This window comes from Mustela nigripes, chromosome 2 (assembly GCF_022355385.1).
Source record: "Mustela nigripes isolate SB6536 chromosome 2, MUSNIG.SB6536, whole genome shotgun sequence".
Taxonomy (NCBI): Eukaryota; Metazoa; Chordata; class Mammalia; order Carnivora; family Mustelidae; genus Mustela; species Mustela nigripes.
In genome coordinates this window covers 86,491,485-86,516,518 of record NC_081558.1, presented here as the reverse complement: position 1 = coordinate 86,516,518, position 25,034 = coordinate 86,491,485, and the positions used below count along the sequence as shown (strand labels likewise).

General features: G+C 47.6%; 1 protein-coding gene across 2 annotated transcripts in view; it reads left to right on the top strand.

Moving 5' to 3' along the window:
- Window positions 1–13,429: 13,429 nt before the first annotated feature.
- Window positions 13,430–25,034, top strand: part of GALNT15 (polypeptide N-acetylgalactosaminyltransferase 15) — a 42,396-nt gene continuing 30,791 nt past the window's right edge. For both annotated transcript variants that reach the window (XM_059390883.1, XM_059390882.1), the window contains exon 1: window positions 13,430–14,555. In XM_059390883.1, the coding sequence (XP_059246866.1) occupies window positions 14,029–14,555 (527 nt within the window). In that variant the 5' untranslated portion in view covers window positions 13,430–14,028. The remainder of the gene's footprint in view (window positions 14,556–25,034) is intronic.

Sequence of the window (25,034 nt, the reverse complement as noted above, 5' to 3'; positions counted from 1 at the left end):
TTCAGTGTACAGTTTACTGCATAATAATAAGAACTTGTAGTTGCTGTGTTTTATGCAGTTGTTGTGAATGCAGAATTAGTGAATACAAACCATTGCTTCTGGGGTTGGGTTCCTAGTCTTCTGGTCACAATGTTTTCCTCAACCAATCAATAGCGAACCTTGTTTTTTGTGTTTATGTTCAAAGATATGTTATTCAATATACACTGTTGACTCATGAACATTGAACTCGTAGGTAACAACACATTAACTCTTGCCTGAATGGAGCTTATCAAACACACATACTTTTTTCATAGACCACATCACAACCTTCTTGGGCTTACGAACACTAGCTAGCACTTCAATACTAGGCTTGGGGGCACTAGTGAAAAAAACAAAAATGGGGAAAATGAAACACTAAATAGAATATAAAAAGGATACTTTTCTACAACATAAGAACTGAAATAAGAAGGCAGAGCATTACCTTGTTTGACCTCAGCTGGGAATGGGCCCATGAGGTAACAAACTCTTTGCCACTCTGTGCATGCCCACAAATAAATGTGAAAGTGCCACAGATATTGATTTTGAGGTTACAAATATTATAGTAAGGAAGCAAATTCACAAATACAGAATCCATAAATAATAAATATCAACTATACCCCAAAGTCTGCTTCCAGGGGACCCCAAATAAAGACAGCACCATAGGAATGCTTTCTTCCTCAATTCAGGAACAACTAAAAACCCCAGGGAAGAAATATAAAATGATGGTTTTCAGGCAATGGCCATCAGTACAAGATCTCCAAGAGAGGGGGACAGATGAGGTAAGCCCTATGATCTCCCTAGAGTATTACCCAGAGACCATTTCCAGGCTCTCCTGCAGGAAAGAGGAACCCAGGTGGAACCTGGGGTTCACCTTGAGTTGAAGAGATGGAGCTGGGAGACCAAGAATGTTGAAGTGTTTAGAGTTGGCAAGGCAGAGTACTGGAGAGTGGAGATCTGTGCTCAGAGAGTGCTCCAGAGGTTTGTAAGGATGTGTGAACCCTCATATGAACTCTGATCAGAGCATGTGTGTGAGGAAACACCAAAGCCACCTAAAGGAACAGAGGGAAGAATCTTCAGACCTTACACAGGGTTGCGAACAGTGTTCCCACCAGCTGAGTGGAAAACCTTATTACTCCTGGAGCATCAGGTGGAGTACTCGAAGGGTCTTGCCTTGATAGTGTGGGAAAAACTGGCCCTCAGCTAAACACTGGTGAGAAGACTAAGCTGTTTCCAACTAAGTCAACTACCTTCCAGAGCAAAGTTCAATAATACTTACAGGAATACAAAAACATCCAACTTCCAACATGATAAGATTCACAACATATGACATCAAAGAAAAAATTACCTGGCATGCAGAGAACCAGTAAAATATGATGTATAGTAAGGAGAAATATTAATAAAAATAGACTGAGAAATGACACAGATGGTAGTATTAGTAGACAGGAACATTGAATCCATTATTGTAACTATATTTCATATGTTTTAAAGTAGAAGACAGATGGAGTATATTAAGTAGAGACATGGAAGATATAAAAAAAGATCCAAATAGAACTGCTAGTGATAAAACCAGAATGTCTAAGATGAAAAATGAAACAACACACTAGATGGGATTAACAGCAAACTAGATGCTACAGAAGGAAAGATTAGTTAACTTGAAGACAGAGCAATAGAAACTAGAAATAGAAAATGAAATTCAAAAAGGAAAGAGTAAGAGAAGTCAGAGGCATTGTTAGAGTGTGGCTTCTAATTGAAGGTCATTTAGGTCTGTTCCTGGAACCTTATGGTATATGGGCTCTTGTGATCCTTGGGAGGAGACACAATGGGGAAGCTGGACTAGGGGCCAAGTTTCCTAGATACACTGTCAAAGAGAAGGGATGGACAAACCTCCTGTCATGCTCAGTTTAAGGTGGCTTCCAACACACCCCAGCTTTCTTCTTCCAGGCTTTAGAGATTTGCTGGGAAGTTGTCTGCTATACTTTTAAGGGATGTTCTTCCCAGGAAATGGAAAGAATGTCTATGGAGTCTTCTGTCTCTCCATTTCCTTCCCTTATTTTTGGCCTCCTATAAACACAGGAACTTTTTGTCTTAAGACCATCTACTCATTAATGTGAAAGGCTAAATGACAAGAACAAAAAAATGAAGATGAGAGAAATGTCCTAAATACCACACTAAGGTCTCATAGCTCTTGTTTCTACGAGATGGTAAAACATAAAAATGGCTGTGAATTTGCCTTTTTCAATGGACATCTCTGAGCCCATTCTCAGATGATATGGATCTACCACAAATAACTGCTGAGGCCCTGCAGAGATAGCTATTCAAACCTCAGTAACATACCTGTTAAATTTCTTTTGATTATGAAATGTCTCAAACACATTGAAAATAATGTAAATGACTCATATTTACATTCTAAGTCTTTAAAAAGTTGACTTTTGGTCATCTTAGCCTCAGAACTTTGGTTTTAATTAGTATTTGGAATTACAGGTACAGCTACCCCTGCTGCCCCTATTCTATTCTATTTTTTCTCCATTCCCAGTAGTGTTCATCTCCTAAAAGTGTTTTACTTTTTAATAGTTTCTGTGTTTACTACATATGCTTAATGTGTAGTATCATTTTGATTTTTTAAAAATTTCATGTAGATAGGGGCACCTGGGTGGCTCAGTGGTTTGGGCTGCTGCCTTCGGCTCGGGTCATGATCTCAGGGTCCTGGGATCGAGCCCTGCATCGGGCTCTCTGCTCCGCAGGAAGCCTGCTTCTCTCTCTCTCTCTCTCTCTCTCTCTCTCTGCCTGCCTCTCTGCCTACTTGTGATCTCTGTCAAATAAATAAATAAAATCTTTAAAAAAATAAAAATAAAAATAAATTTCATGTAGATATTACGTTGTCCTGTTATAACTTAATTTCTCACTTGACGTGGTGTTTTAGAGATTTGTTTGTGTGCACTTCATTATGTGACATTTGGTTATTTCCTATGTTTTGCCATTACCGTGTTTCAATGAATATTGCTGCACATCTTTTTTTGTAGAAATATACAAAAGATTTTTCCAGAAGTGCAAACAGTGGGCTGTCTAATATGGGCATCCTCGATGTTACTGGATATCGGCAAAATGCTCCTCAAAGGTAGTTTACATTGCCTCCGGTGATGTGAACAGTCCCCATTCCCCACATCCCTGACTGAATTGATTTCATCAGCCTTGTAAATTTTACCAGTCTTTATCTGGAATTTCTATTCTGTTCATTGATCTCTTTCTCATTCATTTTCCAATGCTACACTATTTTAAGTATTATAACTTTATAAATTTGCATATCCAGGGAAAGGGATCTCCTTCTTTTTCTTCAAATTATCCATTCTTGGTTCTTTACCCTTCTGTAGGAATTGTAGGATGGCTTGTGAAGATCTATGGAGCTCAATTAGCACTTCGAATGAAATGAGAGTGAATTTATAGATGAATTTGAGGAAGATTCACATCTTTATGATATTGAGTCTTTTCACCGAGGATCATGTTATTTCTCTCCAGGTTTACTTTTATTCCTTCAGTAAAGATTATAGTTTGTCCTACAAATTTTGTGAAACTTATTACTAGGTACCTTAAAGCTTTTGTGGCTGAGACACCATTTTTCACTTCTCAGGTAGGCAAAGATTAAAAGGGTTAATAACACTCTATACTGGTAATGTTATGGAGATATGGGCATTTTTATATTTTATCATAAGTATAAATTAATTCAGCCTCTTTGGAGTACAAATTGTAACAAATTCATAACTTGTGAAGTTTTTAATGCATATTTTATTTGACCCAGAAATTCCCTTCCAAGAATTTACAAGTATATGCACATACATATGAGAGTTTGTGTGTCTAAGGGTATTTAAGGCAGGATTATCATAAGAGCAAAAAATTGATAATAGATATGTATATCAGTACAAGACTAGTTAAATTAACTGCTGAATAGTTTATCCAGTCAATGAAATACTATATGGCCATTAAATAAAATGAAGCAGCTTTATAAATTCTTACATGAGAAAATCCTCCAAGATTTTTAATTTTTTTTCCTCTTCCTGCTTGCTTTAGGTTTAGCTCACTCTTTATTTTGCAGTACCCTAAAGTAATAGGATAGGTTTGATTTGAAGTTTATCTTCTCTTTCCTTATAGGCTGTAAATTTCCCTCTAAATCTGCTTTAGCTACATGCCAAGAGTTTAGGTATGTTGTACCTCCACTTTGATTTATTTCCAAGTATTTTCCAAGTTCCCCTATGATTTCTTCTTTGATCCATTGGTTATTAAGGAATGTATTGTTCAATATCCACATATTTGTAAGTTTCTCAAATTTCCTTCTGGTATTGATTGTTCTTGGAGAACAAAAAGTATGTTGGAGAACATACTTTGTATGACTTCAATCCTTAAATTTATTGAGGCTTGTTCTAAGGTTTAACATGTGGTCTATCATGGAGAATGTTCCATATGCACTTCAGAAGAATGTGTATTCTGCTATTGATAAGTGAAGAACAGAGACACCTCCTAAAATTCCTTTCCTCTCTTCTCCTCCTCTCTTCCCTGAGGTTAGTTCCGAGCATCTCTTCCTCCAACTTGACATCTCTCACTCTCTATGCCTCATCCATCAGGCTTTCCTCATTTTTTTCCTTTCTCTTATCTTACATTTTTATTATATGTATTTATTATATATAATATATATTATATTATATTATATTATATTATATTATATTATATTGCCTCTTTCCTTGTGGCTCTCAGTCTCTGCCTCTTTCTTCTCTTTCTTCTCCACTTGGCCCATCGTTTAGATTCTCCCAGAACAAAACAGAACCTGAGAACATACCAACACAAGAATTCATTCCTTTTACCAGGGCCTCTCTAGTTTGGTGTCTCTCTATCCATTTTCCTAAAGCTGTTTTAGAAAAAGTCCAGGAATGGGGTTGATAAGGAAAAAGCTCTCCATATGATCAGAATCCTCCATATAGTTAAAATGAACCATATTAGAGGGACAAAAATGTTCCCTCTAGACCCAGCTTCTGTGGATCAAGACCCAATGGGAAATTGTATAAATAAAACTTTAATCACCCTTGGCAGGATTACCTTCCTCCCTCAAGGTCATCTGCCATAAACTCCTTCTTAGCTCTGTGTCTATCTCACAGAACGGAAAGCCAGGCTTTGAGAGTGCCAGGCCTGAAGCTGGAATCAATCTGGCTTTAATTCATTATTAACACACTATTAAAAAGCCCTTTTGAAGTAACAGCATCAGCAGGAGCCAAGCACATGAGATCCCAAGAGCTTTCTAAGATCTTACAGCCTATGGGTGGGTGGAGAAGTAATTGCACTTTTGGTGTTCATCAACAGGCTTGCAGAAACGTCAGGCCTGTACATTTTATTTTGTTGTCACGCGTACCCAAATATTAGTTAGTACACATCTCCAGGAGTACTCCCAGCACAGTATGTGGTTATCACACCTTGTGGACCTGTCTTATTGGCCACATCTTGTTCATCCCCCCCCTTTTTTTTAAGATTTTATTTATTTATTTGATAGACAGAGATTACAAGTAGTCAGAGAGGCAGGCAGAAAGATAGGAGGAAGCAGGGTCCCCGCTGAGCAGAGAGCCTGATTTGGGGCTTGATCCCAGGACCCTGAGACCATGACCTGAGCCAAAGGCAGAGGCTTAACCCACTGAGCCACCCAGGCACCCTTGGTTCATCTTTTTATTCAACATGCAGAGCACCTTGCCTGGCACCTGGTGGATGTTCGGTAATGTCTTTAGAATGAATGGAGACAACGCAATGGTAAATACACCGAGTAGGGCTTCACAGTGCTTTTTCAAAAGAATCATTACAGATACTCCAAACCTCATCTGTCAGTCACAGAACTCATCTCTATCTCCAAAACCCACACACGCCCTGTACAATTAGTCTTGCAGGTCCTCTCAAAAGTTTGGCAGCATCTTTAATCCCTGCAACCTCAGCTCAAGTCAGTGTAATTATCCACAAAGTCTATTTCAAATGTATAGATATAAACACATACGCATGCCCGCGTGGGCACACGCACCCACAAGCTACAAGTTTTCAAGTACAGAGAGCCCTGAGCTCACCCTACTTTTTGCACTAGGACAGAAAGTAGACCTTTGTTCTCAGAATTAGAGGAACAATGAAGGACAGAGGCGTGTAGTTCTCCCAGACCGAATTCAACCTTCAAAGAACCCTGGAACTCGGGGGAGGGGGGAGGGGAGGTGGGGGGTGGGCAGGATGCCTGAGAAGTTTGCTGTCCTTAATCTCCTCGGTGGCCTAGCCCTTCCCCATTCTGACAACTGGTGCCCATTCTCATTGCCTTGGGGAAAAGGGGACACTGAAGAGTGCTGCTTACAAAGAAGTCAGATGCTTGGCTTTCCAGATTCAATAGACTAAAAAGGACCTCAAGCAAACGAGGGATCAATCAATCAATCAACAAAGAACACCTGGAGACTGGTAGCAGAGCCTCCCTGCTCTGTACAAGAGCCAAATGTCCCCTGAACAGTCTGTTGAGAGTAGATTGTGGTGTTGACAGTGACTGATGCCACCCAGAAGGGGCTCATGAGGTTAGTCTGAAGGTGGTCCGAGAATCTCAGACCCAGGCCCGGTCCCTCCTTCAGAGGGACAAGAGTACCTCTTATCAGTGGTAGAGTCCTTCAGAGTCAGGGGTAGCTGAAGAGATGGAAGAACTAAGTGGAGACTCTCCTGGAGCGTTCCACAGCATGAAGCTGACACGCACACTGCCTGCATTTGTATGGAGTTATTTTTCCCGTACATCTGTTGCTGGGAGCTAGCAGGAGCTGCCTCAAGTTTTGTTTCTGGGCTCAGCAAGATGCTGATTTGGGTCATGGCCATTGCCTGAGCCTAGGCCTCCCCAGGCAGCCAGAATCAGGAGAGCTGCCTCCCCACCACCCTATCTGGATGGATCCATGGGGAATAAGCTTAGTGTCCATGATCTTCCTCCCAATATGACCCCCACCTGCTCTTACTGAGCAACAGAGGTAATTTTCTGAGTACTTGTTTTTAGGAACAAAAGTCATTTTTAGGTGAAAAGCTGTTGCCCTTAAAAAATACATAATCATGGGGCGCCTGGATGATTCAGTCAATTAAGCATCTGCTTTCAGCTCAGGTCATGGTCTCAGGGTCCTGGGGTCCTGAGACGGAGCCCTGCCTCAGACTCCCTGCTCCCTTTCCCTCTGCCCCTCTCCCCACTTGTGCTCTCTGTCTCTCTCAAATAAATAAATAAAATTAAAAAAAAAAAAACATAACTGTGACTTGAAAACAAAATAACAGGAGCTTTTAAAAAAAATTTTTTTTAGTGGAATTGGGTGCTTAGAATGAATTCCAAAATACTGTTAGGATTGTTGGGATTAACTGTGTTTTTTTAAGACAGGCTGTATTTACAATGTCGGGCATGGCCTTTACCCTGCAACATATTATTCTAGGCATCATACAGAATATGCTGAAGAATGTTTCACTCTTTTGAGGACTTTAGATCTAAAAGAGTACTGATCACATATTTTGCACAGAGCATAGATCAGCAAACATGTCACAGTCCCACTTACACAAAAAGAACAGAAATAACCTTGCAGAATACTAGAGGACGGTACCTCTTTCAGTGATTACTGTCCTCCGCAACCAGAAAACAAAAGGGATGGATCAAGTATTTATGCTGGTGGCATCCCTGACAGCAAACTCTGGGGTAAGAAATTAGGTATGAGGAGTTTACTTGGGAAGAGAACCAAGAAGTACAAGCGAGGGGGTGGTGAGAACGAGACGAAGAAGGGAGAATGTGGATAAAGGGTAGATTGATGATGGACTGCCACTGTGGACAGCTGGGACCTCAGTACCGCTAGGAATTCTCTAATGAATTATGTAAACCACATCTCAGAATAGTTGCACTGAGCTTATCCCGTATTTTTCACTGAGACATTTATCCACCGATCTCCTTTACTTTATGACTAGTGTTGCTTCTGTAGTTAAGTCCCTAGCACTCCTGCCTTGCTCTGCTCAAAGGGGGAGCAAGTTCCCCTGGTGGCGGAGACGCGAGCACCGTGGTGCCCTGTCTGTGGGCACAGCCAACGTCTGTCTGTAGCTGCAGGTGAACTCAGAGCGAGGCTGAGGGACCTAGTAGAGTGGCTGCTACAGTCCCTTTTTATAAATATATATATTAAATGTACCTATTTTTAAATGCAGTAGTCCAGGAGAAGAAAAGTTGAAGGGAGAGCAAAGAGACCTTGGATCCCAGTGAATCCCTGGAAAGTTGCCCTATGTCCCTCCTCCAAGCCAATCCCCAAGGCAGAAAGCGTATGTGGAGGTGAACGACCGAAGCCCCAGAGAGAGAGAGAGGACCAGAATCCCCATGCTCAGGTACCGTCCGGGGCAGTGACAAGCCCCCAGAGTCCTCTACAACCAGCATGCTGTGCAAGCAGGAGAAAAGTCTTGCATGGGTTTAGGCTGATGAGTGTGAGGTGGTCTCACAGAGCTCCCTGAGCTCCCCCCACCCAGAAGAGTGTCATGGCTGGGCCGAAAGGAGTGTGGCCCCAGGAACCCTTGCATTTGGGGGCCAGATGGGACCAGAGCCCTTTCAGGGGACCCTGGCATGGGTAAATAACAAGGAAGAGGGCAGGTGAGGGCCCAAGACTAGCTTATGTGTGAACCCAGATGAGTGTTTTTATTTTGGGGGCAAATGAGCTCATAAACCCACACCAAGGAGAATGTGGCCTCGCACATCTGGGGTTTATACACACAGAACTGAGCTCCCTGCTGCCCTTTCATGCCCAGGAAGATGAGGTCCCGGCCTTGAGACAGAAAGAAGCAAATTGAGCTTGGTTTTCTTCTTTGTCATATTAGGGGAGAGGTATTCTTTATATATTTTTCAAATTTTTTATTTGAATTGAAATAGGGCTGACATTAGATATTATATTAGTTTTAGGTGTACAGCAGAGTGATTTGGCAATTTTCCTTACAAGGGAGCCCTCCTTCCCTGGCAGACATTAGAAGGATCTGGAGGGCTCGTTAAAACACAGATGCCTGAGCCCACCCTCCATCAACTCTAGCTCAGGAAGTCTGAGAAGGGCCTAAGAAGGGTCTCTGTTCTTGGCCACTCTTACATCTGAAGATGACACTAGAAGCATCATAGATGTTGCTCCTCCCTTAAGGCAGCTCTGTGTAAAAACTCTTCTCCGTCATTGCTTATCGCTGTGGTATTTACACACACGGTTACACTCTGATCAGTGATCATGTTCTTTCCCAGTACGGTCCCCGCACAAGGAAAGCCGAGCCGAAAGGGTTCTGTCAGAGAAGCTGGAGTGAGGTTGTCCACCTCAGGCCTGTTCCTGTCAGGCGGTCTGAGGGAAGGGAGGAGGGGGCGCTGACATGGCCTCTCATTCCCTTCTCCCCTTTCTAAGGCCGAACATTGGTACCCACCCCAGGCTGTTACCTTACTGTCAATGATTCAGTCAGTGCACAATGTCTAGTGTACTAATCCCATCTCTGTGACATGTGTTGCAAGGCCAGGCATCGTGCTGTGTGTGGGAGAGACAAAGATGGAGAGACCATTACTAGGGGAGGCCAAAAAGTGAACAGCCATCACCATTTAACATAACAAAATCACACAGACCACCTGTCTGTGGTCAAGCACTTGGGGGAACTGTTTTCTCTTCTCCTCTTGTTTCTGGCTCTTCTTTTCTACCTCAAGTTCATACAGGAACCGAATAGTGACCAGACATTCACCTGTTAATGACATCATGAATGGCCTGAGCCCGGTGTCTTGTCACGTGACAGGGAGTTTATTTACTAGCTGATGTCCGCTGTTCCTTCAGTGAAAGCCTCAGTCTCTGGCTTGTTCAGGCACTTTGACCTGCTGCCACACTGCATTGAACACTTAATTTTTTTTCTAGGCAAATAGCAGACTTTTCTACACTAAAGGGGCTATGGCCTTAGAACAGGCAGAAAAAAGGCTAAAGGAAATAAGATGCAGACATCCCGATGTCTAACTGGAGTGTCCATTGTCCCCACTCCCAGGGTTACTCCTCTTTGTCTGCAGTTGTTGACATAAAATATCCTTGTTCTATTGAGGTATAAGCTCAAATTTCGGGAAGGTTAGAAAAATCAACAAATCATCATGAAAAAATAAAAAAAATTAAAAAAAAAAACCCCACAACCGAACCCTAAGTTATAGCTTTCTTGGTACATATACGTATCGTTACAAAACTACGAAAAAAAATTCATTTAGAGAAACTCACTTAGAGCCTGTGATTCTCAACTGTAGCAGTGAAAATTCAGTGTAAGGATCAACAAAACTCAAATCATCCCCTAACACTTACCCAGCATTAGCAAGAACTGGTCGACCATAGTTTTAGAATATGGTTGGCATTTTCAACAATTCAGTGACCAGAAAAAAATTCCAGTTGCACGAAGACAGAAGCTAAGAACCAGGGTTATAGACTGAGGAGGACTTGCTGACATCTGGGTGCTGAAGGGAGGCTCTAGCTGGGAGGTGTATAAGTAGCTCGCTCCCATGAGCCAGGAGCTGGGATGGGGCAGAGGGCATGTGTAGATGGTCCCAGTGGCCTGGGGCCAGAAAGTCCTGCCACTCCGTCAGCTCAGAGTGACTCTGTCCATGGGGGAAGTATGTGGGAATTTTACTTCATTCTTAGCAGACTTCAAGTATCATCAAGTATCATCCCATGATTATGGGCTGTGTGGGATTCTTTTAGGGCCTATCCAAATCCCGGCATCTCAGAGGACATGCTGACCTCACTTGACTTGAATCAGAATAGCTATATTGTTGTCTCTACGTTCATTCGAGAAATATTTACTGAGTGCCCACTCACACAGTTCTCCGGGGAAACATCAGTGAATAAACAGGTGGAACAGCTCTCCTTGTAGGGCTTACCTTTTATGAGGGTGGGATGGGGATATAGACAATGAAGAACCAAGTTATCTTACTTATCAAGTGTTGGGCAAATCTACAGAACCTCAGAGAAAGCGAGGCAAGAGGACAGAACGCCATGCGTAGATGGAGGGGCTTCTGGTGTGGAAAGGTGGGTCAGGGTCGCTTCACTTGAGGAGGCAATATCGGAAGAAACATAAAAGCAAGTAAGTGAGCCTTCTGGGTGGCTTTCTGGGGAAGGAAAGGTCAAGCAAATGATCAGTCAGGTAAAGGCCCTGGGCAGGGGTCGGGGAGGGTTGGCTGATGAGTTTGAAACCAGTGTTTCTGGAGAGGGTCAGGGAGGGTGTTATGCCCTGAGGCTGGAGACCAAGCATTGCTTGTTCTCTGGAAGTCTCCTGGAATCATCCTGGTTAACCTCAAAATGTCCCAGAAATTCCAAATGACATCTCCCAGAGTGCCTGCCTCTTGAAACGGAAAGTCATAGAACTCCCACCCCACTCCACCCCGATGTGGGATTGGGAAGATACGGTCCAATCCAGCAATCCTAACTGCTGTCCATCGGGACACTATGTTGGGCTGTGAAGAACAGTCACGTATAACTCACTATGTCGCCTCTGACTCTGAATGTCTTCAGGAAAAATGCTCTCTCTCTCTCTCTCTCTCTCTCTCTCTCTCACACACACACACACACACGCTCACACACACACTGAGCTCTATCTCTGGAAGAAGCAACTGAATCAAAAGGAAAAACATTTTTTTCCATGAGATGTTTAAGTTCACATTCTAAGATCAAAATCAAAGTAGAAACAATGAGTAATTCATCTCAGGAATTCCCCAATGGCAGTCCCTCCACCCCACCCCACACCCCACTCCTGGTTACCAGGCAGCCTAGCAGTTCTGCAGTGAGGAGAAGAAATTGGCCTCGCTGTGATGGTTGGTCACCCTTAATTGGCTATGCCAGCCAGAAGCCCAAGAACTCTGAGCATGCTGGATTCCCTCCTCTCTCCCATCTACATCACCCCCTCGAATCTCATGGCCTCAGACACCGTCCCCGTGCAGCTTTACCATCAGCAGGCCAGACCTCTCCCCCGGCCCCCAGCTATTGCGTATCCCGCTGCCCACCCGTCACCTCCCCTTAACTACCTACACGACATATTGAGCTTCACATGGCCCAAACAGCCGCTGTCCTACATCTCCCTCTACCAACTCCTGCCCTTCCCCTTCTTGGGTAAGGGTAACTTTGCTCTTTCAACCAGACCCAAAACTTGAAATCACCCTGGACTCTTCTTTCTCTTTCCACTGGATAGCATACGTCCAGAAGCTGACTGCTCCTCCGCACCTCCACTTGGGTCCATGCCTTCACTATTTCTCGCTGCAACAGCACCTGAGTTGGTCTCCCTGCTCCTCCCTTCTGTCCCCCCCAGTGTGATCCCGACACGGCAGCCAGAGTGATCTCGTTCAAATCTAAGTCAGTTGTGTCTGTCCTCCACTCACAACACTCCAAGAGCTCCCATCTCACGCAGAGGAAAGAGGACAAGCCCAAATCCCTACAATACCCCCCGAGGCCCTCCATGACCCCCCTCATCTCAACCCCGTTACCATTCTCATCCTGTTTTCCACCACACTCTGCCCTCCTCACTCCGTTCCTGCCACACAGGTTCTCTGCTGCTCCTGGAAAGGCTCAGCACATGCTCTCTTTGGGATCTTTGCCTTTGCTAGCCCCTGACCCCAATGCTCGCTCCCACATTGCTGCCTGGCCCCTCCTTCTGCGGAAGCGAACTCCTCTGTGAAATCTTCTCTCACCGCTCAGTGTCTGTTGTCAACCCCCAGTGCATGCTCCCCAGCCCCTTGCCCTGTTTTATTTTTCTCCTGAGCCCTTACCAGCACCTGACCCACTGCATTTTTCAATTAATTATCTGTCTGTCCTGCTAGAATGTAAACTCCAGTCCGAAAGACCAATTTTGGTGTTTTATTCACTGCTGCACTCCCAGTCCCAGAATAGTTTTGGCACATAGTAGGTGCTCATTAAAATCGGTTGGTTGAATGAAGGTTTTATAACTGAAGAACACACCACTCCTTCCCTGATTTCCCCCCTTAGTGACTGTGTATAAGAGGCCTTCGGATGCTCTTGTGGGCAGGAGGGGCTTAAGTGTAAGAGCATCTCCCCCCAGCTTCCCTCATTCTCAGAAGGAGGGAGAGTCCAGCCTAACTTTCCAGACCACTTGTGGGAGGCTGAGGGTGCAAACAGACAGCTAGCTGTTTGCATTTATGCCCCAGGTTACAGCCTTCCTGAAATCAGGAGGGAACTCTCTTGACTGCCCTTGTGGGTGGGGAAAGAAGTTTTCCTATCTGCGAGATTCAAATTGCAACTCCTGGCACATTCCTGTTTGGGTTTGGTCCTGGCGGTGACAGTGTTTATTTTGCCCCAGAGTTGTGTTCTGTGGGATTGTGCAAAGTCTGGGAACAGTGAGGGCATTAGGACCAGGAGCGAGGCGCACGCTTGGCTCCCGATGTGTCTGGCAGAGGGCTCTCAGCTGAGCTCCGAGCTATGTGTGAAAGGAAATCAGGCGCTGCCTGCGGCTTCACATCTGTTGATCTGACCTGACTTGAAGTGTCCAAAGGAGGACGACTGTCAGCTCTGCTGGACTGAGGACCCACCAGCTCCCCTCAAGACATCGCATAGCAACCTGACCATTCATGCGAGCGCAGGGGGTGGGGGCGGGGGGAGAAGAAACACATGAGACCAAACACCTGAGCAGAATGGAATAATTTTTTTCCCCCAAGGAGATAAAGAGGGTAAAGGGGGCAAAACTATTCCATTTGAATACCCCGTGAATGGGCTTTCAGAAGGCAATTTCAGAACTCCACTCAGAGAGGGAGGAACCAGCGTGGGACCTGGGTCCCGTGGCCTCCTGGTTGTGAGTACAAGTCAGTCCTGCACGTGCTGTTGGCAAATGCCAGATGGAAAAAAAGGAGCAGGTTAAGTGACCAACGAGAAACTTCCAGGTGGAACTAGGAGGCCAGGTTCTCCTGCAAGCCTGAAGGAACCTGGAGCTGGAGGAGGACGCGAACTTGAATATGACCTGTTGCACTTGGCAAGTTCCAGCAACATGCTCCTAAGGAAGCGATGCCGGCATGGACCGTGCAGACTGCCATTCCTGCTGCTCCTGCTGATGCTGGGGTGCGTGCTGCTGATGGTGGCCGTGCTGCTCCCTCCCCCGCATGCCCCACACCCTGCCATCACAGCCCAGGCCGCCCAGCGCAGCCCAGATGCTGGGTATCGCCTGGACTTTGGGGAATCCCAGGAATGGGTGCTGGAGGCCGAGGATGAGGGCCAAGAGTACAGCCCCCTGGAGGGCCTGCCCCCCTTTATCTCTCTGCGAGAGGATCAGCTCCTGGTGGCCGTGGCCTCACCCAGGGCCAGAAGGAACAAGACCCAGAGCAGGAGAGGTGGCAGCTACCGGCTCATCAAACAGCCAAGCAGAAGGCAGGATGAAGAGGCTCCAGAGAGGGACTGGGCCGCAGAGGAGGAAGATGGGGCAGCATCTGAAGATGAGCTGACCCCACGCAGCCTGGAGGAAGCGTTCAGTGCCCGCATCCCCCTGCAGAGGGCGCTGCCTGAGGTACGGCATCCACTGTAAGTAAGGCCCTGGCTTTCCCTTCCCCAAGCTCCCGAGGCCTTATCTGCAGACTCAGAGACACCAATGTTCTCCATTCTGCCTCCACTGTCCTTAGGGCAGTAATTCCCAAGATGTGGTCCCTGGACTGGGTGGCAGAAGCATCACCTGGGGACTTGTTAGTAATGGGCGGTCTCAGACCACATCCCAGATGCAGGGAGTGAGAAACTCTGGATAGGTCCGGTGATTTAACCAGCCCTCCAGGTGTGAAAAGGAGGAGCTCTTACTGCTCTTCCCCACTCCGGTGCTAGTCCTTCTGTCTCGGGATGATCAGGTCAAACAGCTTTATCCATTCAACACAGAGTGAGCGTGGGGCATATGTTCTCCAGCCCACTTTCCACCTCTAACACTCTGCCTCCACGCATTTGGATATTATGGTTGTTGCTATTGTTTGCTTTCCTTTTGGGTCAAAATAACAATTGAAACTAACATTTCTGTGACTCCTGCCAGGTGCCTGATTTTAATCTAAGAGCTGTTCATATATTAGTCCTTACAACTCTGTCAGATGTGTGAGAGGATTACCTTCAGGCTGATTTTATAGATATGAAAACAAGCCACAGAGAAGTCAAATAACTCGCCCACAGTCACACAGCCAGCAGTTACCAAAGCAGAGACTGGAATCCAAGAAGCTCCAGTCTCCCTGGACTGCCACCTCATGCGACCCTCCTTTGTTTACTAGACTCGGGTCACGGTCCCAGTCCTCAGGGGCTAGAATGCTGTGCTGCGGCAGCAGAGCCTGGCTGCACCCTTGGAGGCAAGCTGGGAAGTGTGACAACATGCAGGCTGGACCCAGGGAGATGCTGAGCTTGCCTTGTGCATCCCCTGTCCTCCCCCACCATCACCATGGCAGGTTGCAGGGGAGGGCTCTGGTCCAGCAGCCAGGGACAAGGTGGCTGGTTAGCTCTGGGAAGTTCCTTGCCTAGAAGCCACTGCACTTCTAGAGCCCAGCGAGTTTCCCACCAAGCAAATACAAGTTCTGACCCTCGCTGGGTAGGCAGGTCCACGTAGAGTTGCAGTCAAGAGCGAGGCGATGTGCTCCTCTGAGCCCAGGGGTGGGCGGCGGCAGGGGGGCGGTGACTTCCTGGTAGCCTGACTGGCCAGCATCACCCTCGAGGCATGCAAATACAGGTCCACGCATGAGACAGTGGCTCCTTACTTTGCGCGTGTACCTGCCTCACTCATTTTACCCGTCCCAACCCTGCTGTTCCAGCTTCAGGTCTTCACTTAAAAAGCTCTTTTCAGGAAACTTCCAGACCCAGCCAGGCCCACCCGGGTGCGATTTTGTGCTCTCAGAAGTTTGAATTCATCACACTCACTACAACCAAAGCTAAGTGGTCCCTGACGTTTGCTCAATGCTCGGGTCCCTGCCTTGTGGACAGAAAGAAATGAGGGCTGAATGAATGAATATATAGTTTTCAAATTCTTGGCATACGTTTTTGCTTTGGCGTAATGCAAGGAGTGTCTTCATCTTGCCAATAAGAAACATTGCCTAAAACAAGAGGGTCGCTGGCTACCCACAGGTGTGTGTGTGTGTGGACTTTATGGAAATGCGCTGTGCATATGCATAGCTGTAGGTGCCTTGTATATGTGTGTTTGTGCATATGTGTGTTTTGTGTAGTAAGTACATTGCATGTCTGTTGTGTTGGACATACATACATATCCTGCATGTGTTGTGTTGTGCTGTGCACAGGTGTGAGTTGTGCAGTGTGGAGTCACACATGCACGTGTCCGTGTTCTTATGTGTGTGCATGTTGATATATGAAGGGGTATATATGGTATATTTGTGATTATGTGTGTTTTGCACATAGTGTGACATGCATTATGCAGGTATGTGTTGTGATTGGGGTTTTGTTTTGTGTGTGTGTTTGTAGCACACGCGTGAATAGACACTGTGTGGTGACTGCGTTACGTGTGCAGATGTGCTTATGTGGGTGTGTGGGTTGCATGTGTTGCACACGTGTGGGATCAACCTGTACATGTGTATGTGCGTTATGTATTAGTCATGTGGTGTGAAGTGCATGAGTATTGAGTGTGTGTGTGTGTGTGTGTGTGTGTGTGTGTGTGTGATGCAAGTCTGGGTGAATTTTGCAGAGTGTGTGTTGTGCACCTGTAGGTGGCGTGTATGTGGGTGTGGGGTGTACACGTGTCTGTTATGAGGTACTGCTTATTTTGCAAGTTTGCAGGTACACATGTGCACTGAATGTGTTGCATACATGTTGTAAGTGTGACAGGCGAGGTATACATGTGTGTGCAAGTGTGTTGCGTGTGCTATGCTTGGGATGTGAAGAGCATGTGCGTGTTGTTTGCGTGTGTGGTATGAGTGCGGGTACGGTTTGTGTCACGTGTGCAATGTTCACTGACGCGTGTGTGTGGGAGCCTCTTCAGTGGGCGCCTCTTCAAGCCAGCGTAACCCACTGGTCTCAGTTTGTCTGGGACTTTCCAGACTGAAAAACCCCGCAGTCCAAGGCAAACCCCCTCGCCCAGCTTGCCTTGGTTCTCCCAGGCCCGCCATCAGCTCCGTGTGGAGGTATGTGGCGCCCTCTACTGGCTCAGCTTCCCCATGCAGCCTGTGTGGCCAGGGCCTTGGCCCCCAGCCTCTCTCTCCTCTCCCCTCTGCCCCTCAGGTGCTGCTGTCTCCCCCTCCTGCCTCTCTCAGGACCCACAAGGGATTCTCTGCAAAGTGAGGCAACCAGGGGGACGGGACCCTCCGCCTCTCCCCACTACAAAACCAGGCCCAAATCCAGCTCATAAAAAAACAGCCGTGGATGAAGGTCCTACCCCGTGTGAGTCCTACACTGCTTTTCCACCAAGGAGAACTCTGGAGATCCCGTGCCTCTACCTTCGGCTGTAGTGTACCAAGCACCACCCGTCCCAGGGCTTCCTGCAAGCCTGTCCTGCTGGCCTCCATTCATGCACCAAAATCTCGAAACCAGTCCTGGCCTTTGCTCATTCCCCCTCAAAGCCACAGGCTTTATCTGAGGACCTCTAGGGTCACTGCTGAAGCTCACTTTGAAAAGCAGTATGCAAGGAAGTCAATAATAACACAAGAACAAAACAGGGGGGAAAAGTCAGTATAAAAGGTCAAAAGGCAGGCTCTGGAAAGAAAGGCCAAATTACAGTGAACATTTATCTGTGAACACACTTCCTATTGCTGGGCGTGCTGCTAAGTGGTTTTCATTCATTTAATCTTCATAAAGAACCTAAGCTAGATACTTTATCATTTCCATTTTAAGGATTTGAAAACTGAGGCACAGAAAACGAAGGGACTGAGGCCAGGTTATCTGAGCTGGTGTGTCTGGCACCGAAGCCATGTTCTTAACCACCACGTTGTACCCTCTGAGCAAGTCACTTGGGCTGGAAGCATTTCCAGTTTCTCCACCTGTGAATGAGGGAGAACTCACACGGGTCCACAGGGCGGCAGGAAGGGGGGTGTCTGTCACAGCGTCGTTGGTGGCATTGAGGACTGAGAAGCCACCTGAGCACATGATCAGAGGGTGCTGGGGGAGCTGGGTGCATCCCAGAGGCACTCCGGGGGAGAGAGAAGGCAGAGACTCGGTGCACAATACTGATGGGGGAGCGCTTCAAACATCACGTGGAACGAAGCAAATGAGACGCAGAAAAGAGATCCGTAGCGTGACATCACTGAGGGAATGTGAGCTCTGGGCACACTGACCAGTGTGTTCTTTATAAGAACAGATGAAGCTCCAGGGACTGGCCGTGCTCTGGGGAGGGCAGGGGTTTGGGGGCAGTGGGGGGACTAGAAGTGAATGAATACATGGATGAAGTGAAGAGGCCCAGACCGAAGACCAGAGCAGACTCAGTCCTTCAAAGCTGCTATCAAAGAGGGGGTTGGAAGAGGTCTTGCCCATTCAGTCTGTGTGGCAGGACAGCTTTCAAGGCTCCGCCAGGCCCAGCTCTCCTTTGATCATCCTGGCATCTGGTGTAGGGCAACTGATGGCCAGGATCAAAGAGGCTCCCGACTGAGAACGTGCTTTGGGATCTCCTGACCGAGGCAGTGGCCCTCAAAGCTGAGTCACTTGGGATCACCTGGAGGTCTTGCTGAAGTGCAGATTCCTGGCCCCCACTCCTGCAGCGCCCGACTCAGTAGGTCAAGGGTGGGGCCCAAGCATTTGGTTTCTACACGTTTCCTGCGTGATGCTCAAGCTGCTGATCTGCGGACACTCTATACCCAACAGGTTAGACAGAGCCGCGCTTCTCAAACTTTAAAGTGTATGTAACCTCACCCCCCAGGACTCTGGTTAAAATGCACAGTCTAGCGTAGTAGGCCAGGGGCTTGGCCCCAGATGCGACACTTCCATCAAGCTCCTAGCTGGGATTGGGGCTGCTGGTCCACAGACCACATGTTTGAGCAGCAAGAGGCTGTTGGGTCACCAAAGTATGTACTTATCAGATTCCCCATATGGCTTGTTAAAAATGTAGACCCCTTGCTGGAGACTCTCCACAGTTCTGAGTTGGAGTGCAGTGATCTGAATTTTTAAAAGCTGATGTTCGTTCAGGGAACCACTGATTTGGACAGTGAATGGAGAGGGAGTAGAGTTCTGGAAGCTTCCATGGAGGAGGTGGTACTGGGATTGGAAAATAGAAAGGAGAGGCAGAGAACATAGTCCCTTTCATGACCCAGAGTTCTATACTTAAATATAAATATCAGCTCAGCCCTACCTTGCTGTACGCTAACTACTTGCATAAATTTGGAACTTGCATTCCTATTTTGGCCCATGTCTCCCTGGTTTTTATCCCCACAACAGTGACTAACACATATGCCCAAAGAACAGCAGACCTGGGGCTGAATTCCGGCGCCAGCTCTTCCTGTGGGACCTGTGTGGTCACCCAACTTCTCCTTGCCGCAGTTTCCTCTAAAATGGAGCTAAAATAACACCGTCCTGTGGGCTATGCGTTAAATGAGATAAAATGTGTGTTGATTCCCCCCTTGGTATTCAAGTCCAAACAAAAGGTGTCCTTATCATATATTTTTTGAAAGATTTTATTTATTTATTTGACAGAGAGAGAGACAGCGAGAGAGGGAGCACAAGCAGGGGGAGTGGGAGAGGGAGAAGCAAGCTCCCCACTGAACAGGGAGCCCCAGGGCCTCAATTCCAGGACCCTGAGATAACGACCTGAGGCAAAGGCAGACGCCCAACAACTGAGCCACCCAGGCGCCCTCCTTATCCTATTGTTGAGTGTAGGGCCTGGGAATGAATTGAGAGATGGAGAAGACTAAGAGCAGGCAGCTGTGGACAGCATGTCACTGTCCTAGCTCTGACCAAAGAGTTACTTTCTACCCCATGGGCTACTACTAATTCTTCACCGACGTGGTGGCATAGTGGAATTACCTGGTAAGTGTTAAAAACTACTCATCCTGGGTCCTGCTCTCAGGAATTCTGAATTAGTTGGTCTGGAGAGAGGCCTGGTCCTTCCCAGGTGACTCTGATGCACAACCAGGGCCGAGGACCAGGGCTGCAAGGCCCCAGGTCCACAGCCAGTGGGGAGATCCTGGCAGGGGTATCCTGTCCTTTGTTCCTTCCCTCCTGCCCAGAGGCTGCTTTGGCAGCAGCTTTGTTGTCGAGAAGAAGGTAGTGTTGCAGTCTACCTTCCTATCAACCATTCCTGGCAGGCAGGGAGAGCCACCTCAGGATGTTGGCTCTGATGCCCAGATGGCCGAAGAGAGAGAAGACAGTTGGCAGGCATCAGTACGTCTGAGTGAGTGGGGTGGGCACGACCCCAGGGTGGGGGCTGCGAGGCGAGAGCAGAAGGAGCAGGCTGGGGCAGTCACCTTGGGCTGGAGCTCAGCTTACCTGCCACCCCAACCTGGAAGGGAGGGAAGACAACCCAGTGTGGACAGTAGGAATGCTGGTTCTGGGCCCTGGCCAGTGGAGTCCAGAGGGCATACACATGTACCAAGCTTTCTGCCCTCAAGCCCAGGGCAGCCACGGTTAGGAGCAGTGCCTCCCCACTCTGCCCCTCAACTTCCATTCTGGATCTGTCACCCTTTAGTGGGCTTATCCTATAGACAGGCTGAAGATAACTTTCTGAGATCAAATGTGTTCACGGGAGTCCATGCAGCCAAGTCTAGCTTCGTGCTTTGGGTTAGGCTGGGGGATTAGATCAGAGGTAGTTAACTCCTCTCTTGCCTTTTTTAATGCTTAGAAAAACTGCTATTTCCCCTGCAAGTGTGGTCCTCAGGCCTGCAGCATTGAAAATGCAGAATTTCAGGCCCCACTCCTACCAGATGAAAATCTCTATTGTTAACGAGATCCCTAAGCGGATGATATTCATGTCAGAATTTCAGAAACTCTGATGAGGCCAGTGGTTCACAGCCTTGCCGGTGCATTAGAATCAACAGGAGAGTTTCACAGCTCATCGCGCCCAGGCCCCACCCCAGACCAGCCAGTGAAATACCACTTGCTGGGACTCTCCTAACTGATACTAGTGTGCAACTGCCCTTTGGGGTGCGCGGGAGCAGAGACCCTGGTGTTGGTGCTGGTGGTGGGCTCACAGCAGTCTGCACAGGGCGTGAGGAGCTGGGACTGCCCAGGGAGGAGGGCCGGGTGTGCAGGAGGAGGACAGGCAAGAGGCTCACAAGCCAGAGCCCCTCCGGAGCTGGGCCTTCCTGATGTCCTCCAGCAGCTGGTGTCCCCAGAGTGTGCTGGTTGTCTTCCTGGCTACTCGCCTTCTAATGTCTCACTGCTAACAACCACTGTCCTGTGCTCAGGCTCCGGTCCAGAGGCCAGCAACATCAGAACCACCTGAAGGGCAGACTTGGGGAATCCAAATCTGCATTTAGGGATGAAGATGGGGACAGGGAAGGGGACAACAGGGGGGCGTTGACATCTGAGAGGCTCTGAGCAACCTCTCGGCTTCTGCTGCCTGTCTTTGGCTTACTGCCTGTTCTATGACCTGCTACCAACTGCTGACCCTCTTTGTATGTCTGAATATCAAACTCCTTGAGATAGAGGGCCTGGAAAGTTCTCTTGGCCATGACTTGGGGAAGGCTATGCCTATTAGGGGGGACAATTGCTCCAGGATGCCTTATGGGCCCTGGTCAGTGTCAGTGCCCATCTTTAGTCCAGGTTTAGGGAGCAGAATCAGAGTAGTGTCAAGGATGCCTGGAGCCCCTCAGGAGGAGGCTGTGAGGCTTCTGCGGGCCGCATGAAGAGAAGGGAACTATGTGCTTCTTGTGTGACTTCTCTCCAACTCTGGGGAATGATGGGTACGCGGCCTCAGGCTCAGCTCTAGGGTCCAGTCTGTCCCATATACCTCTCTCATTTGTAGGAAATCATCCATCCCTCAAAGGATCACTCCCAGGCTGTGTCCCAGCCCTTCTGTCTCCAGGCCTGGCCTGGAAATTGGTATTCCCAAGATAAACCTCCCCAATTACAGACAAAACGGACTGAGCACTGGGATTTTCGCAGAACGTGGGACACTGACTCAGTGGCCTTACCCGCCTGTTTCTATAGATCACCAGTCTACATACTCCTTGCAAGCAAGAGCAGTGCCCACACCTTCATTTGCTGAGCAAATATTTATTCAGCGACTATGAAAGGTGAGAAGGTGAGCAAGAGCCAGCCTTAAACCCAAGGGGCGTGGGGAGCCCTGAGGAATGCAGATAAGGCCCCAGATTGTTGCATCAGTGGGCTCCAGGCAGTGAGACGGAAACTCATCTGAGTGGGGGACCTCTGCCGATTTGGTGGAAGCTGGAGGTCAGTAACCCCCAAACAAAAAACCCAGCAGAATCCTTTCTACGCTGGCCAGGCACATTAAGGGTGGGGGTGGTGTTGGTGGCCTAGCCAGGCCATCTGGCGCAAAGCTGTGACTCATCCTTCTCAGAATCATCGTCCAAATGCATTTTCTGAGGTCACAGGGGATCCTGGAGCTGCACGCGGCGAGGGCGTGCATCTGTGTGTAAACACAGACCTTGGGCTCCTCTGATCTCAGAGAGTGAAGATATGAAGTTAACATTTATTTAGCAACCCTCTTGGGCCTGGAGGAGTCCTCTGATCCCAGCCGCACCCTTGGGCTATAGGAACGCTTCAGCCTCCCTCTGTTGGCTAATTAGGGGATGTAAATAGAGCCAGGAGTCAAAGCCAAGTTGATCTGATGCCGAAGCCCTGGGTCTTTCCTTCCCCGCTGCTGCCGCTCAGAAAGATGGACAAACGAGAGCAGGGTGAGGCTGTGGACGTGTACTCACTGAGAGAGCGAAATATCCACCAGCTCTGTGGTTGAAGGACAAGGAAAGTAACTGCATTAGGAAAGAAGGAGAACAAGCATTTCTTCAGGGACCCTCTTCGCAGCCACCTGTCCCATTTGGGGACCACTTTGCAATGCTCAAAACCAGTTTCCAGACACCACCTCACCGATCCCCCAACCCCACGAAGCCATGGCAGGGGTACAGCAGGAAGAATGTGCACCCCCATTTGACAGAAAAAATCAGAAACATGCAGAGGGGGAGTGACTTGCCTGGGGCCCTTTTGCTTACTTGTTTTCTTACCTACCTACTTTATTCCCTCAGACAATTTAAAAATACATCATAAAATAGAAAGTTGCTATTAATATAATGTTAATCAAGATAAGGGGAAATCAATTTGGAATACCTCCCCTTCAGCTCTTGGTATGCCCAAGCTCCTTTTCACCCGCAGGCCTTAGGAGAGGCTGTGACATCTGCCAGGAACCCTGTTCCCTACCCAGACCCCTTCCTTCAATGGTATCCTGGCCACCATTCTGGTCCTGGCTTCCATACCACTGCCCAGCTTGCTGGCTCCCTGAGGGTCTCCTTGGAGGACTTGGTGTGGCTGTTAAGTAATTATTTGGTTATCAGCTTCACAGGATATAAACTCCATGACCTCAGAGACTGTCTTAGTTTGGGTTCCTCCAAAGCAGAGCCTGAGACAAGGATTCATTTTGCGCTCGATGCCAGGGAGCCCTGGTAAGGGACTGGGAATGTGGAGCAGAAAATAGACCGATGAAAGGTGTGTTCTCAAGTGTGTGCCTCAGTGGGCAACTGGGGCTCAGCCTGCTGGGGAATTTGGGAGGGGCTGTGGAACAGTCTATCCATGTTTGACCTCCTTAGGGTCAGGGAACTAATACGTCAGCTCCTTTTAGTCACAGGCTGAGGGCAGCTCTCAGGGGAGGGCAGCTCTTCAGATCAGCATGGGGAGAGCATCTCTAGCAGGCAGAGAAAGCCCTCAGGCAGTTGGAAAGCACGGTGTGGTGTACTTTAAGGATATAGCTGAAGGGGCTATAGGTAGGGCACCACAGATTTTGCTTTAAGGATCTTAACTGTTTAATTCATCTTTCAGCCCTCACAGACTTCAGGTTGTCAGGAAATATCTGTTAAATGACTGGATGGAAAGAGGGAATGTCAGGATCAAAGAGAAAATTAGGACGAAGGTAGGCAATCCATAGAACCCTCTCAATGACCTTACTGTGAGCTTCCTGGCGGCCAGACTGAAAAAGGAAACACCATAGATATCATGATCCTTATTGCTCATGAGGAGACAACTTCGGAAAGGAGTTCAGGCAGCCCTTCACACTATCCTGTAGAGTGGTTGTTTAGAGATCGTTATATTTTACAAAGATAAGCATAAATACAGTACACATGTAAAGTACATTTTTTCAAATATAGCTATAAAAGGGCCACTGTCTCTTCCATTCTCACAACAGTCCCAGGGGTAAATATTATTCAGTCTTCAGATGACGAAACTAAGGCTTGTAAATATTGAGTATATTACCCAAAGAGTTAGGAAACAGGGTGAAGATTGAAATCTCAGTTTGATTCTGAAGTCTAAGCTCTTTAACCTTTTCTTAAGGACACACATGCATGATCGCAAGCACATACAAGTGCGCCCGCGCGTGCACACACACACACACACACACACACACACTCTTGTGCTTTTTCTGTGCTCGAATTCTATGGACTCGGAGTGAGAAAAGACCTGTCCTTTCGCAAGGCATGGCTGTGTTCTGCCCTCAGGTGACAGACTTCAGTCCTTATAAAACTGCAGCCATGAGAATGCCATATGCAGGCCTCCCGGTCCCCATGCATCTCTCCTGAGTTGGAAAACAGACAGCCCCCGAGCCACTGCCCTAGTAATGTTTTTGGTTTCATTTGTACCCATTGAATATGCTGAGGCATGATTTCTTCTCACAGCCACTGGAGGCCCCAATCCTAGACACTTGAATTTTCCTACTCTCCCAACCTCAAAGGAATTAGGACACAAAGGAAATTTTGAACCTGTTTGTGAGCAGGTCTAGCGCAATCCTGAGTGCAGAGTGGAAATTCTCGAAGTCGGGTGAGGTTGGGGAGCAAAGTGCCACCAGGGCTTGAGGAGGGAGGAGGGTGAGAGTGGAGAGGGGCACTAGGGGTGGAATCCCTCCGCAGAGCTTCAGAGCCCTGGGACCTCTGTTATCTCCCCCAAACCTTG